The sequence below is a fragment of the Phoxinus phoxinus genome (assembly GCF_949152265.1).
Source record: "Phoxinus phoxinus genome assembly, chromosome: 25".
Taxonomy (NCBI): domain Eukaryota; kingdom Metazoa; phylum Chordata; class Actinopteri; order Cypriniformes; family Leuciscidae; genus Phoxinus; species Phoxinus phoxinus.
In genome coordinates, this window is record NC_136900.1 from 17,430,995 (window position 1) to 17,443,944 (window position 12,950).

A 12,950-nucleotide genomic window follows, 5' to 3' on the forward strand; every position below is an offset into this window, starting at 1 on the left:
ATTTAACAATGAGTTGTTTGTGAATATTAACATTTAGTTATTTATTGTCATGCAATGTTGAATATAAATATTGAGAGTCATTTAATATTAATTATCACTTTGATTTATAGGCAGCATAATAACAACAACAATAATTATTATTATTATTATTATGTTGCAATAATTTGCAGCAAATTTATCATCGTTGTTGTTCTGGTAACGTTGACAAATACTTACGAAATGTTACTCTGTTTTCTTTCTCTTTTATTTCAACAAAGGCTACACAGATAACTAGATAGACTTCTTTGAATGGTGACCGCAGTCTTCAGGAGCGAGTGATGTTCACATCACACCAATCTGTCACTTGGATTTTTTTTAACACCACAGGGCAGACATCAAAGATCAACTCAGCACATCATCCGCACCACAAAATTAATTTTAATGAGCTGAGAAAATTTCAAAAAACCTCTTGCGTGGGGGAAGGGTGTTGACAGATGATAATACAAAATTCTGCTGTTTTGTGGAAACCGTTTCGGTCTCTGGGGAGGTTGTACATGAAATGATGTACTCTCTTTGTCTGGTATCTCCTCTGTGCCAGCGTCTCGTTGGCATAATCTAATTAGATGAGCTGAGAAGGTGAATGGAAATGTTGCTTAAACTTTGGAATTCAATTCCAGGATTTTAGAAGAAGATTTAAGACAAAGGTTTAATGAGACACGTGTGATCTTCATTACGTTAGATGATGGGTTTTCAAATTACAGATGTCCTTGCGAGGGATCCCCATTTATTAATTTTAAAAGCATCTATGTATTTTATTGTATTTTATATTTATAGCAGTACTGTAAATAAATGTAACATATTTATATTTGACATTACTAGAAATGTACTTTTGTTTTTTTCTGTCAATACAATGAAATATGTAATCTCTTGAATTTCAAAAGTGTTTGGAAACTACATACATTGTTTTAAGCTAAGCTTTAGTGTCCAGATAACTGTTGGAGTCCACAAATTAACTTTGTATTACTATTACATTTTAACTATTCAAATGTAAAGACACAACTTTTTTTTTTTATTCAAGCCTAATATAGGGAGCCTTGGCATCCCTCATGGCCCCTCTGAGGAAAAGGTGGCAGTGGTTGCCGTCGACGACTGTGATGTGGCCATGGCTCTGCGTTTCGGAGGACAGATTGGGAACTACAGCTGTGCAGCCCGTGGAACCCAGACAGGCCAAAAGAAGTAAGTGTTTTCTTAAAGTAAACAAGAAACTTGCACAATACTTGTGTAGTGTGGCGTATTTAAGAGTGAAACAGGATATTCGTCAATATTTTTTACAAATATATTTCATATAATAATAATAATAATTTATTATTGATACTAATAATATTTGTTTATTTATTTAAAAAAAGTTATTTGATTGAAAACCCCATATTAAATATATCATGAAATTGTTGAGGGCAGATTTATTTTCTGGGTTGACGTATTTCCTTTTGAAATAGAACATCTAGCCTGGCCAATACCTACTATGTTATTTAACATGTTTTTTTGGAAATACGTGACATTGCAGAAGTAAAATGGCTTGCTGAAGCTACAAAACATTGAGTTTTTAATGAATTGTGATTTAATGTGGAGTTTGTGATCCCTTCTTTATAAATTGCACTTCCCAGTCTATCAGTTCTGTCTCCCACATTCATTCATGTTTCCACCATCTAAAGCCCTCACGGACATGATTTTGTGTGCTGAAAGGGAGAGTGTGACGGGACAGAGGAACTTGAGTCCACGAAGGCATGCTAACCACCGACGGGTGTTGAATAGCTGATCATTAAAGGAGATTACAGAGCATTCTGCTTCTCCCATTACACTCCATTTTTCCCCTAATCTCCATCAATCTGCACTCTGCCTCACGTCAAACAAGTTTTATGGGCTCTACAATGGGAACACACTCTCGGCTTATCTGCGGCTGGGATTTGCCATTGTAGGCTAATTGTCTCTCTGTGTGGAGAACAGCACAGTATTAGATGGTGGAGATCCATCTGAGTTAAGTGGAGATATGGTCCGTAAAGCCTCTGAAATGCAACTGCTAGGGTAAGACCATATGCTTGCAGTAAGTGCTGACCCATAAACCTACAGATCTATGTGGATTTATGGGTCACAATATGAATTGTAGATTAAATGCACTGCGATCCGCCAGAATGTGAAGTCCAGATGCTGAAATACAAAACCGCAGCATATCTGGTGACAATAAAACTCTCAAATAAAACTCAATAATATTCTGAATAAAAAAAACATGTAAACACACTCAATTTAATTTATTTCTAATGGTTCTTTCTTTTCTTCTTGCAGACCCTCCTTTGAAAATACAAGATTATTTTCATAATCTGATAGCCTTTCTATGAATGATAGACTATGATGGATATGATCATTGCTGCCAGATGTTGGCTATACTAATACTGGATAAATATCTGTTTTAAAAGAAAAAAGGCTATGAGGGGCATTAACCCAATTTGCCGGCGTGGTATAGAAACATCTTCACCCTTTATTCAAATATTATGAAAAAATTGTTAAAGATTTTCCAAGCATATTGTGTATTTCTGCTTGGAGTCAATGGTTTTATTTGTGATAAAACAGTGAAACATGCCAAATTTTGTGGACATTTTTTGGCCAGACTGTCATACAAAGAAGACTAGCAAAACTAGAGAGAACCAATAAAATATTGCAATGTAATTTTTTTCCAATATCGTGCAGCCCTAGCGTGAACAATACTGAAGGAATAGTCTGCCCAAAAAAGCTAATTCTTTCATCATCTTGTCCTTATTTTTATCCTAACCAATATGTTTGTTTTCTTTGAAATGTGATGAATGAGGGTTGAAAGGATGGGGGGTTTTGTCAAAAATTTTTTTTTAAAGTTCAATAGAAATAGCCACTCAACTCATTGTCATCTATTTTTTTGAGACTTTTTGGGGCTTATTTAGCGTATCCCCCAGAGTTAGATAAGTCCACACATACCCTTTTCATCGGTGAATAAACTAAATTCCCAAAAAAGTCGGCGTGTTCCTTTAATTATTTCCAATCTAATTTTCAAATGATTGGTATAATGCCTGTAATTTTTTTCATTTTATTTTATTTAATGCAACTGTATTATTCCATATATCGGTAATGGAGAATGTTTGGGACTTGGGTTTTTGCATTCGTGGCTTCAAGAATCTGTTTCTGTTTGTGTGCAGGTCACTGGATCTTACAGGACCTTTGCTCCTGGGTGGCGTTCCAAACCTCCCTGAGGATTTCCCCATACAGAACCGAGACTTTGTGGGCTGCATTAGGAACCTGACTATCGACAACAAGCCCGTAGACATGGCCGGCTTCATTGCCAACAATGGCACCTCAGCAGGTTAGAAACTGTATAACATGGGTTCATATCATGACAAATCATATCTACCCCGAAGTAGGGCTGGGCGATATGGCCCAAAAAAAATATCACGATATTTTTTTTTATATCAGTCGATATCGATAATTATCGATAAATGTCAAATCTTTATTTATTTCAAGTTTAAAGACAGATTTTTACTCCTAAGTGTTTTACTCCTGTAGAAACCAGAGCGTTGTGTTATTAAACTACTCTTTATTGTCAGAACATATCATGACAAACACTTGCCAAACAGGTGAACATTCACAAATCCGAGGTAGAACATTCAAACATTTGACATTTTCAGTAGTATTAGCTTGAGTTAGGATGCAGATTTACTTTATACAATTTATGTTCATTAACAAAAACAGTAACATCTGTTAAAAAAAAGTAACATTATTTTTATTTGGTAAAATGTGATATTCTTTAGTTTTATTAAAATTAACCATTGGTCATCCAGCATCATGCCTTTAGATCATGATAACCACAGATAAAATGTAACTTTATAGTTCTATGGTATTTATGAAAACCAGTAGCCTAAATACATTATTAAAAACTGTAATTATATTCCATTAGTCCTTTAATATATTGTCTACATTAATAATATTATACAATTCAATATATATATCCCACATTTCATGGTGCAGTTAATATTACTAGGCTAACGTTACAGTAAATCCGTGGTAAATGATGGGAATGTGTAGACGGAAAAGCTTCTGACTGTATCGTTGCGCACAGTGTTTCTCCTGTTCGTCAGCGCTGTTCATCTGCCTTTAAACTGGTTTAAATCACTGAGACATTTGTGTTCTTCGCTGAATTCAAGCGCTCTCACTGGATCTCGTGACCGAGGCCGATCAGAGTAAACGCGTCTGCTCTAGTGAACTCGCGCTGCGCTCGTGCGCTGCCGTTTGGACTTTGAGCCGCGCGGATAAACGGTCCGTGTGGCGCGCGCGGTTCAAATGAGATTCGTTCCGCTTTTGGCGCAAAAACATTATCGAACATTTATCGAACTCTTGATATCGTTTTATCGAGAAAAATTATATCGCGATAATTATCGTTATCGTTTTATCGCCCAGCCCTAAAACAAACTCAAAAAGTTTTCCTCAACTCCCCAAAAATTTGACGTTAGAAAAATGACAGTAAAAAAACCCCACAAAATGTGGCCTCTTTAAATATTTTTTTCTCACAGCACTGTTTCTTCAAAGAATGTTCTTCTTTCTTAGCTTTCCATTAAGCTGTCAAACTCCAACCCTTAATATTTAAAGTGCACTTTTCCTTTCTATTCAGGTTGTGCAGCAAAACATGACTTTTGTAGCCAGATTGTTTGTCTGAATGGAGGCGTATGTGTGAATAGATGGAACACCCACATCTGTAACTGCCCATTAGGCTACGGAGGAAAGAATTGTGAACATGGTAAGATAATCCTCTCTTTCCTACTCTTTTCTATATATCGTTCTTCCTTTGACTTGATTTTGCTTAATGGACACAAACACATAGACACACCTCCCATCTTTTGTCTGGATTTGCCCTTGGCCTCATACCAAAGTGTACACAAATCCAGTGACTCATACCTGAGACAGGAATCTATCTATCTATCTATCTATCTATCTATCTATCTATCTATCTATCTATCTATCTATCTATCTATCTATCTATCTATCTATCTATCTATCTATCTACTGTATCTATCCATTGTTCTGACCGTTTGTCATTTATCCATCTATCTATCTATCTATCTATCTATCTATCTATCTATCTATCTATCTATCTATCTATCTATCTATCTATCTATCTATCTATCTATCTATCTATCTATCTACTGTATCTATCCATTGTTCTGACCGTTTGTCATCTATCTATCTATCTATCTATCTATCTATCTATCTATCTATCTATCTATCTATCTATCTATCTATCTATCTACTGTATCTATCCATTGTTCTGACCGTTTGTCATTTATCCATCCATCTATCTATCTATCTATCTATCTATCTATCTATCTATCTATCTATCTATCTATCTATCTATCTATCTATCTATCATCCATCTATCTATCAATCATCTGTCTATCTGTCTGTTTGTCTAAAGTTTTTTTCACTGTAAACCCATTTGAGTAAGTGCATCATAATCACAAAGAGTCCCCCTTAGCGGCCGGTCAATGGAGATTTGAAAGAGTGAATGGGGTTGCAAATAGCTTAACATTTTCAGTGAGCTTAGTTTGACCTAATTTCTTGGAAGGAAACCTGGTTGAACCCGCATTTTCTATTTATTTTTGCTTATCAATTGGATGAAGAGGTCACACCATGTTACGAGTCTACAAAAGAACATAAAAGTCATAATACCGCCAGTGAAAGTAGAACTAAATCCCTCGTCACTCCAAACCTAAATCATTTTCTTACTTCTGTGGAACACAAAAGATGATGCTTTGAAGAACATTCAGGCTACTCTTTTACACACAATGAAAGCATACTGGGATCAGGGGCTCTGGAAATCTTCTTCTCCTCTGTAGGTGGAAAATCTCAATTGTGGAAAACTGACAAGAAGGCCAACTATGAAAATCACTAATATTACTGTCACGCTCCCAGGGTTGGGTCTGAGATATACTACTGTTATTTCCATAAGTTTAGACCTCGCATAGAGAAAGTAAAATATTCGCCCTGAGGAAACTGGTGTGTAAGAACGTTTCACATTCCTGATTAAGGAATCTCCTGGATGACTGGGAAACATTCCTCTGTCCGTGAATGATAGTTATTATTTGTGCGTCGGGACAGGAGGGAATGTCAAAGTGATTCCCTCAGTGTGTGCTTGTTTTATTTAACAGATTTCAGTTAATAAAACAACTTTGTTTAGTCTGGAAGTCATCTAAATTGTTGTCTGATGGTCTTCTTTCCACAGTTATGCCCGCCCCCCTGCATTTCGATGGCCACGCACTGGTGTCATGGAGTGAGACCGATATTACCATTGCCATTCCCTGGTACATGGGTCTTATGTTTCGCACCCGAAAAAGCACAGGCGTTCTGCTGCAAGCCAGTGCTGGAGAGTTTTCCAAGATTAATCTTATGGTGAGTATTGTGTTTCAGTAATCCACCATGTTCAATCTTGTTTTCCATGATATGTCTTTTTTAATAAAGACTGCGCTCTCATCTTTGTTTGTCTTAGATTTCTCATATTCTTTCTTTGTGTTTCCAGGTGAGCAACAGACACCTTCGTTTCCAGGTGTTTCTGGGTGTTAGACGTGTGGCCCTCTTAGATTTTCCTCAGGTTTGCGTGGACAACGGTGAATGGCACCATGTGCTTGTCGAGCTCAAGAGTGGAAAAGATGGGAAAGACATCAAATATATGGCTCTTGTGTCTTTGGATTATGGCATGTTTCAGGTATATTATCTATATTATCACGTATATTTATTTGTAGACCACCTAAGTCTGGTTCAAACACAAATAATGTTCAACTATGGGAATGTGGTGCTGATCATGACTTCAATTAAAACTTTCCGGTAACACTTAACAATAAGGTTTCATTTGTTAACACATTAGATAATGTAATAACTAACATGAACTAACCATGAGCAATACATTTGTTACTGTATTTGTTCATCTTTGTTATCATTAGTTAATATAAAAAAATATTTAAGCTTATTGTCAAAGCAACATTTCTAATTTGCATTGAGCTTAACAAAAGTTTAGTTTAAAAAAATTATACATATATATATATATATATATTTATATATAGATAGTATATAGATACACGGTACTGTATATACGGTATATATAAACAGTAACTAAAAAAAAGACTAAAAAAAACATACGTTATTAAAACTATAATTTAAATTATTAATAATACAAAAATACAATTAAAAATTGTAATTAAAAATACAAAAAAACTACAATAGTATCTCAATGACCCTAAAAAAACACTGTAGCTTTTATGTATTCTAATTACACGCAATTATATCATATTTTCACACTTTTTTTTACATAATTTGACAAATTTCTTTATAAATGATGCACAAAATAATCATACATGGAAAGGATGCTCATACAACTCTTAGTTTGCATACACATTTATATAAAGGGCTTTCATGCTATGAAGAAAAACTATTAATTTGTTTTGCATATTTTATTATTATTATTTGTTTTAAAAGTGTTGAAGCAGCAGTAGATTCAAGAATCCACTCCTTCAGTGTAATAATTAAACTGTTTATGATAGATTTCCCATGCATTTGCTGCTAAAGTAAATGATGGAATAAAAAAGTTTTAATGTGACCTTCACAAAATAAATAAGAAAAAAAGTGTGGAATCACCCTAGGTGAGTGCGTCTGGTTGAAGAAACACCAATAAAGGCATGTGGTTTGAGTTCTGATATTTCTGATATTGTTTTGATATATATAGAGGACAGTGGAGATCGGCAATGAGCTGCCCGGGCTTAAACTGGGGAACTTGTTTATCGGGGGACTGATTAAGAAAGACGGCACTGTGCAGGGAGGATTTACTGGCTGCATGCAGGTAAATCTCACACACAAGCACATTTACTTTGTTTAAAGTTGTGTATTGTCTTGTTAACATGGTTATTTCATGTGGTCATCTTATAGGGTCTGCGAATGGGTGAGACCTCCACCAACACTGCCAACATCAACATGCGGCATGCGACACGAGTCCGGGCTAAAGACGGATGTAACGTGCCTGATGCTTGTGTATCCAACCTGTGTCCAACACACAGCCGCTGCGGGGACAACTGGGCGTCTCACACGTGTGTCTGTGAGCCAGGTAACCCCAACAGTTCTACATAGGGACTAAAACCTTTTAGATTAGTAATGTAGTGGGGTCCAAAAGCTATTAAATGTGGTTTATCGTTAAAGCAAAAGGAGGACAAACATACAGTAAGACATCCCTAAATTCATGTACATTTTTAAATAGACTTTTAGAGCTTTGTGTATATGAGTAAAGATTTGAGTGTCTAGTTTTATGAATCTTTCTCAGTCTTTCTTTCTCTCTTTTCCTTTCCCCCAGGTTACTTTGGCAGAGACTGTGTGGATGCATGTCTCTTGAACCCTTGCGAACACACTTCCTCCTGTGTTCGAAAACCCAGCTCCAAACATGGCTACAGCTGCGAGTGTGGACACAACTTCTATGGCCAATACTGTGAGCGCAAGTGCGTATCTCTCCTTCTCTTTGGTTCATTCATTCATTGCTTTTACTAAGGTTTAAGGCTCAAAACAAATCCCTAACCCAAAAGATTTGCTTGTCCTAAATGTTTTGTCTCAGATTATGCATGTTATTGAGCAGAGGGTTAGTACTTGATCAAACATACCATTTTTGTCTGATTGATGATAAAATAGGGGTCATTTGGGGTATTTTGAAGATTGTTTCAACTGTTTCTGTCCATATAATATAAGTCAATGTGGTAAAACAACATTGGACACCCCATTGACTTTCATTGCATGGCCACAAAGAAAAAAAAAACACTGGGACATTGTTTAAAATATCTTTATTTGTGTTCTGTAGAAGAAAGAATGTCATTCAGTTTTGGAAATAATTGCACAACATTAATTTTGGGTGAACTGTCCCTTTATGTTTAGATTTGGTTAGGATTAAGAAAATCGGTGGATTTTTAGTTAAAGCTCGGTACATGCTTAAACACGCTGACTGACAACAGCTTTATTGTCTGATGGTCTGTTTCATGAACTGCCAAGGTTTTGTAAGTGGCGAAAGCTGTGATCGCATATGCTGGCGGTATTTGTGATGGTATTGTTATGATGATCCTTTAAATCTGGTCTTTCCTTTAATTCTGATAATTCCACATGTCCTTGACACCCACACACCGTAACGCTTTCATTTATAATGCAGCAAAGTAAAGCAAAGCTCCGACTGCTGGTACGATCCAGTAATTGGCGAGTCTTTCATTCCCTAAAGATAAACTGTACTTTAGCAGAATCACTTGAGTTTAAAAAAAGTGAATTTTCTTTGAAACCTTCGTAATCTGTAAACTCCCAAAAATTAGATGATAACAAATAAACGAATTTCCATGAGAGGAGAAACACTTAAATAATAGGATCAAATATGTTTGAAATAATTTTGTTTTCTGTTCCTTCCTTTAACCATGAGAAGATTCTCTTTTCAATGATCACAAAGGAAGCGGGCTTAGAATGATGTATTGCTTTCACACAAGCAATTTCGTGTTTGCCTCGCAGTCAGAATCCACCGCTTTGATTTTACAGCGGAATTTTATGTCCAATTTCAAAGCAAATCCAATCAGTCTCAGTCCCCAATATAAGCTGTTTTGAGTCTCATTCTGTGAAGTTTGTTAGTTTAAACTGCACTATTGCATGATTTAATTTTTCACTCTTTCTTTGACGTGTGCGCACACACACAGAGGAGATCAACCTTGTGCTCACGGCTGGTGGGGATACCCGACCTGTGGGCCCTGTAACTGCGATGTCAGCAAAGGCTTCAAAAGGGACTGTAATAAAACCACAGGAGAGTGTAGCTGCAAGGTAAGCTGCAAGTGATCGCATGCTCCAGACTCTCAATATAATGCGCAGGAACTGACGGGGAAACCACTGGCTTCTAGTTGTACAACAATATAAATATAAACTGGACCATGTGGCTTTTATTGTATTAAAGCGTTAGTTCACCCAAAAAGGAATATTATCCCATAACTTACTCGCCCTCAAGCCATCATAGGTGTAAATGACTTTCTTCTTTCAGCCGAACACAATCTGAGTTATATTAAAAAATATCCTGGCTCTTCCAAGCTTTATAATGGGAGTGAATGGAAATTTTTTAAGCCCAAAAAGGTGCATCCATCCATCATAAAAGTAATCTATACAGCTCCAGTGGGTTAATAAAAATGCAAAACGATGCATTTTTGTGAGGAAAATGTCCATATTTATAACTTTATGAACTATAATCGCTGGCTTATAATCGTATGGATTACTTTTATGATGGATGGATGCAGTTTTTTGGGTTTTAAAATCTAAGACACCCATTCACTCCCATTATAAAGCTTGGAAGATAGATATTATTTAATATAACTCTGATTGTGTTTAGCTGAAAGAAGGACGTCATTTTACACCTAGGATGGCTTGGGTGAGTAACTTATGGGATAATTTTCATTTTTTGGATGAATTAACTCTTTAAGCACACTACTGTACATGATTTGGAACCGGTAAGAAGCTTTTAAAAGAAAGTATTTACAAAGGCTCCATTTATTTAATAAATAATACAGTAAAAACAGTAATACTGTGAAATATTATTACGAAATAAAATAAGTTTACAATTTTATTATATTTTAAAATATAATTTATTCCTGCGATGACATCCTTACTCCAGTCTTCAGTCACATGATACTTCAGAAATCATTGTAATATGATGATTTGCTGCCCAAGAAAATAAATATATCATCAATGTTGAAAGCAGCTTAATATTTTTTTGTGGATTTTTTTTTTTAGTTCAAAAGAACAGCATTTATTTGAAATACAAATCTGTCACTTTTAAACAATTTAATGCATTCTTGCTGAATAAAAGTATTCACTTCTTTCAAAAAATAAGTATCTTAATGTACATTATTATATTTTGATCTCAGGTCCATGCTCACAAGATGCCATTATTTTCTCCTCCTCAATTTTTCAGGACAATTACTTTCGCCCTCTTGGTGGGGACACTTGCTACCCCTGTGATTGTTTTCACCTTGGAGCGCATTCGCGGACATGTGACCCTGTAACGGGCCAGTGCGCCTGTAAGATGGGTGTGGTGGGCCGTCAGTGCAACCGTTGTGACAACCCCTTCGCAGAGGTGACAGTCGGGGGATGCGTGGGTATGTGTGCTGTCAACTGGACAGGATAGCAGTTTACTGTTGTCGAGCTCATTTCAAAACTGGTTACAAAATTCTTGACAATTGAATAAATAGACAAAAAAATATTTTTATTTTAGCTTGCATATGCATGCACAGTATGATGAAATGTAAGTGCAATACACTATAATCATAAGCATAATGCTTTCAAGTCAGCATGGAGTACCTGTACTGACTGTGGGATTAATTGGAGAAGAAATAATAGGAATTTGTTGCTCCTTAAAGGGATAGTTCACCCAAAACTGAAAATTCTGTCATCATTTACTCACCCTCAAGTTGTTCCAAAACTGTATGAATTTCTTTCTTCTGTTGAACACAAAAGAAGATATTTTGAAGAATGTCGGTAATCAGTTGATGGACCCCATTGCCTTCCGTAGTATATTTTTCCTACTATGGAAATCAATGGGGCCAATTAACTGTTTGGTTACCCATATTCCTCAAAATATCTACTTTTGTGTTTAGCAGAGCAGGGTGAGTAAATGATGACAGAATTTTCGGTTTTGGGTGAACTATCCCTTTAAAAGGCCTTATCATTAAGACAAAGCAACAAGTGTTAGTGACACTAAATGGCATGTGTTTTGCCATACTGTCCTTTCTTTCCCACTCTCACTCCATTTTTTGTTATCTAGTGGTTTATGACGGTTGTCCCAAAGCATTTGAAGGCGGTATCTGGTGGCCCCGGACCACGTTTGGTGGCCCTGCAGCCACAAACTGCCCCAAAGGATCCAGCGGTGAGTCTAGATTAATTATACGGTACAATCAATTATATAAATCAATAATTTATATAAACAATCAAAAGTTTGGACACACTTCACTGAATTTGAAACATTTTAATTTTGTAGATAACTATATAAATGAAAAATATATAAGCATACAGTTATTTTTATATAATTAATATAACTGAATATATAATTGGGTTTGGCTCATTTAAAACTTTATAAACATAATTATATATATTCAAATATACAAATTAATTTAATCACAAAACTAAAATATTTGTTTAAAAATACATTATATATTTCACTATAAAAAAAATATATATATTTTTTTTTTATTATGTTTTATAAAAATTAATACATAAATAAATGTATTGTTGGTCACTTACATAAATTCCATATTTACATTTGTGTTTATTAATTTTAATTATTTTACTATAAATAAATAAAAAGTAGAAAATAGTACGTACAATAACAAAGGAGATGTGTGCAAACTTTTGACTTGTGTATACCGGTATGTAGGAATTTTCATCATTTTATTTATTTATTGTTGAATGATTTATCGATAATCATGTCTTTTGACAGGCACAGCTATCCGTCATTGCAGCGATGATAAAGGTTGGCTTCCACCTGAGCTCTTCAACTGCACTTCCCTCAGCTTCTCAAAGCTAAAGAAAGAGGTTTGTGACTCTTTTTGTTGGTTGATTCAACTTGGAATTTTATTAAACATTCTACGCCAGCTGCCACAATCCTAGAAGTGACCAGTGTGACTTCATTTGTGACTCAGAGTGAGGATCTTCTTCATGCTAATTCTTCTCGAATGGACGGAGAAAGATCAAGAAGCCTTGCGGGGGCGCTGTACTCCTCCACCGAACACACGGATCGTCTCTTTGGAAATGACGTGAGGACTGCCTACCATCTGCTGGCCAGTGTGTTAGAGCATGAGAGTCTGCAGCAGGGCTTTGAGCTCACCGCTACTCATGATACCGATTTCAACAAGGTAAAG

General features: G+C 35.7%; 1 protein-coding gene across 1 annotated transcript in view; it reads left to right on the forward strand.

Annotated features, from left to right (window-relative positions):
• Window positions 1-12,950, forward strand: part of celsr1b (cadherin EGF LAG seven-pass G-type receptor 1b) — a 46,407-nt gene that overhangs the window by 25,161 nt on the left and 8,296 nt on the right. The window contains exons 6-18 of the mRNA XM_079604071.1: window positions 1,058-1,215; window positions 3,201-3,364; window positions 4,667-4,792; window positions 6,275-6,441; window positions 6,569-6,754; window positions 7,769-7,882; window positions 7,969-8,143; window positions 8,387-8,528; window positions 9,750-9,870; window positions 11,009-11,192; window positions 11,858-11,959; window positions 12,530-12,624; window positions 12,732-12,944. Coding sequence (XP_079460197.1) covers window positions 1,058-1,215; window positions 3,201-3,364; window positions 4,667-4,792; window positions 6,275-6,441; window positions 6,569-6,754; window positions 7,769-7,882; window positions 7,969-8,143; window positions 8,387-8,528; window positions 9,750-9,870; window positions 11,009-11,192; window positions 11,858-11,959; window positions 12,530-12,624; window positions 12,732-12,944 — 1,947 coding nt within the window. The remainder of the gene's footprint in view (window positions 1-1,057; window positions 1,216-3,200; window positions 3,365-4,666; window positions 4,793-6,274; window positions 6,442-6,568; window positions 6,755-7,768; window positions 7,883-7,968; window positions 8,144-8,386; window positions 8,529-9,749; window positions 9,871-11,008; window positions 11,193-11,857; window positions 11,960-12,529; window positions 12,625-12,731; window positions 12,945-12,950) is intronic.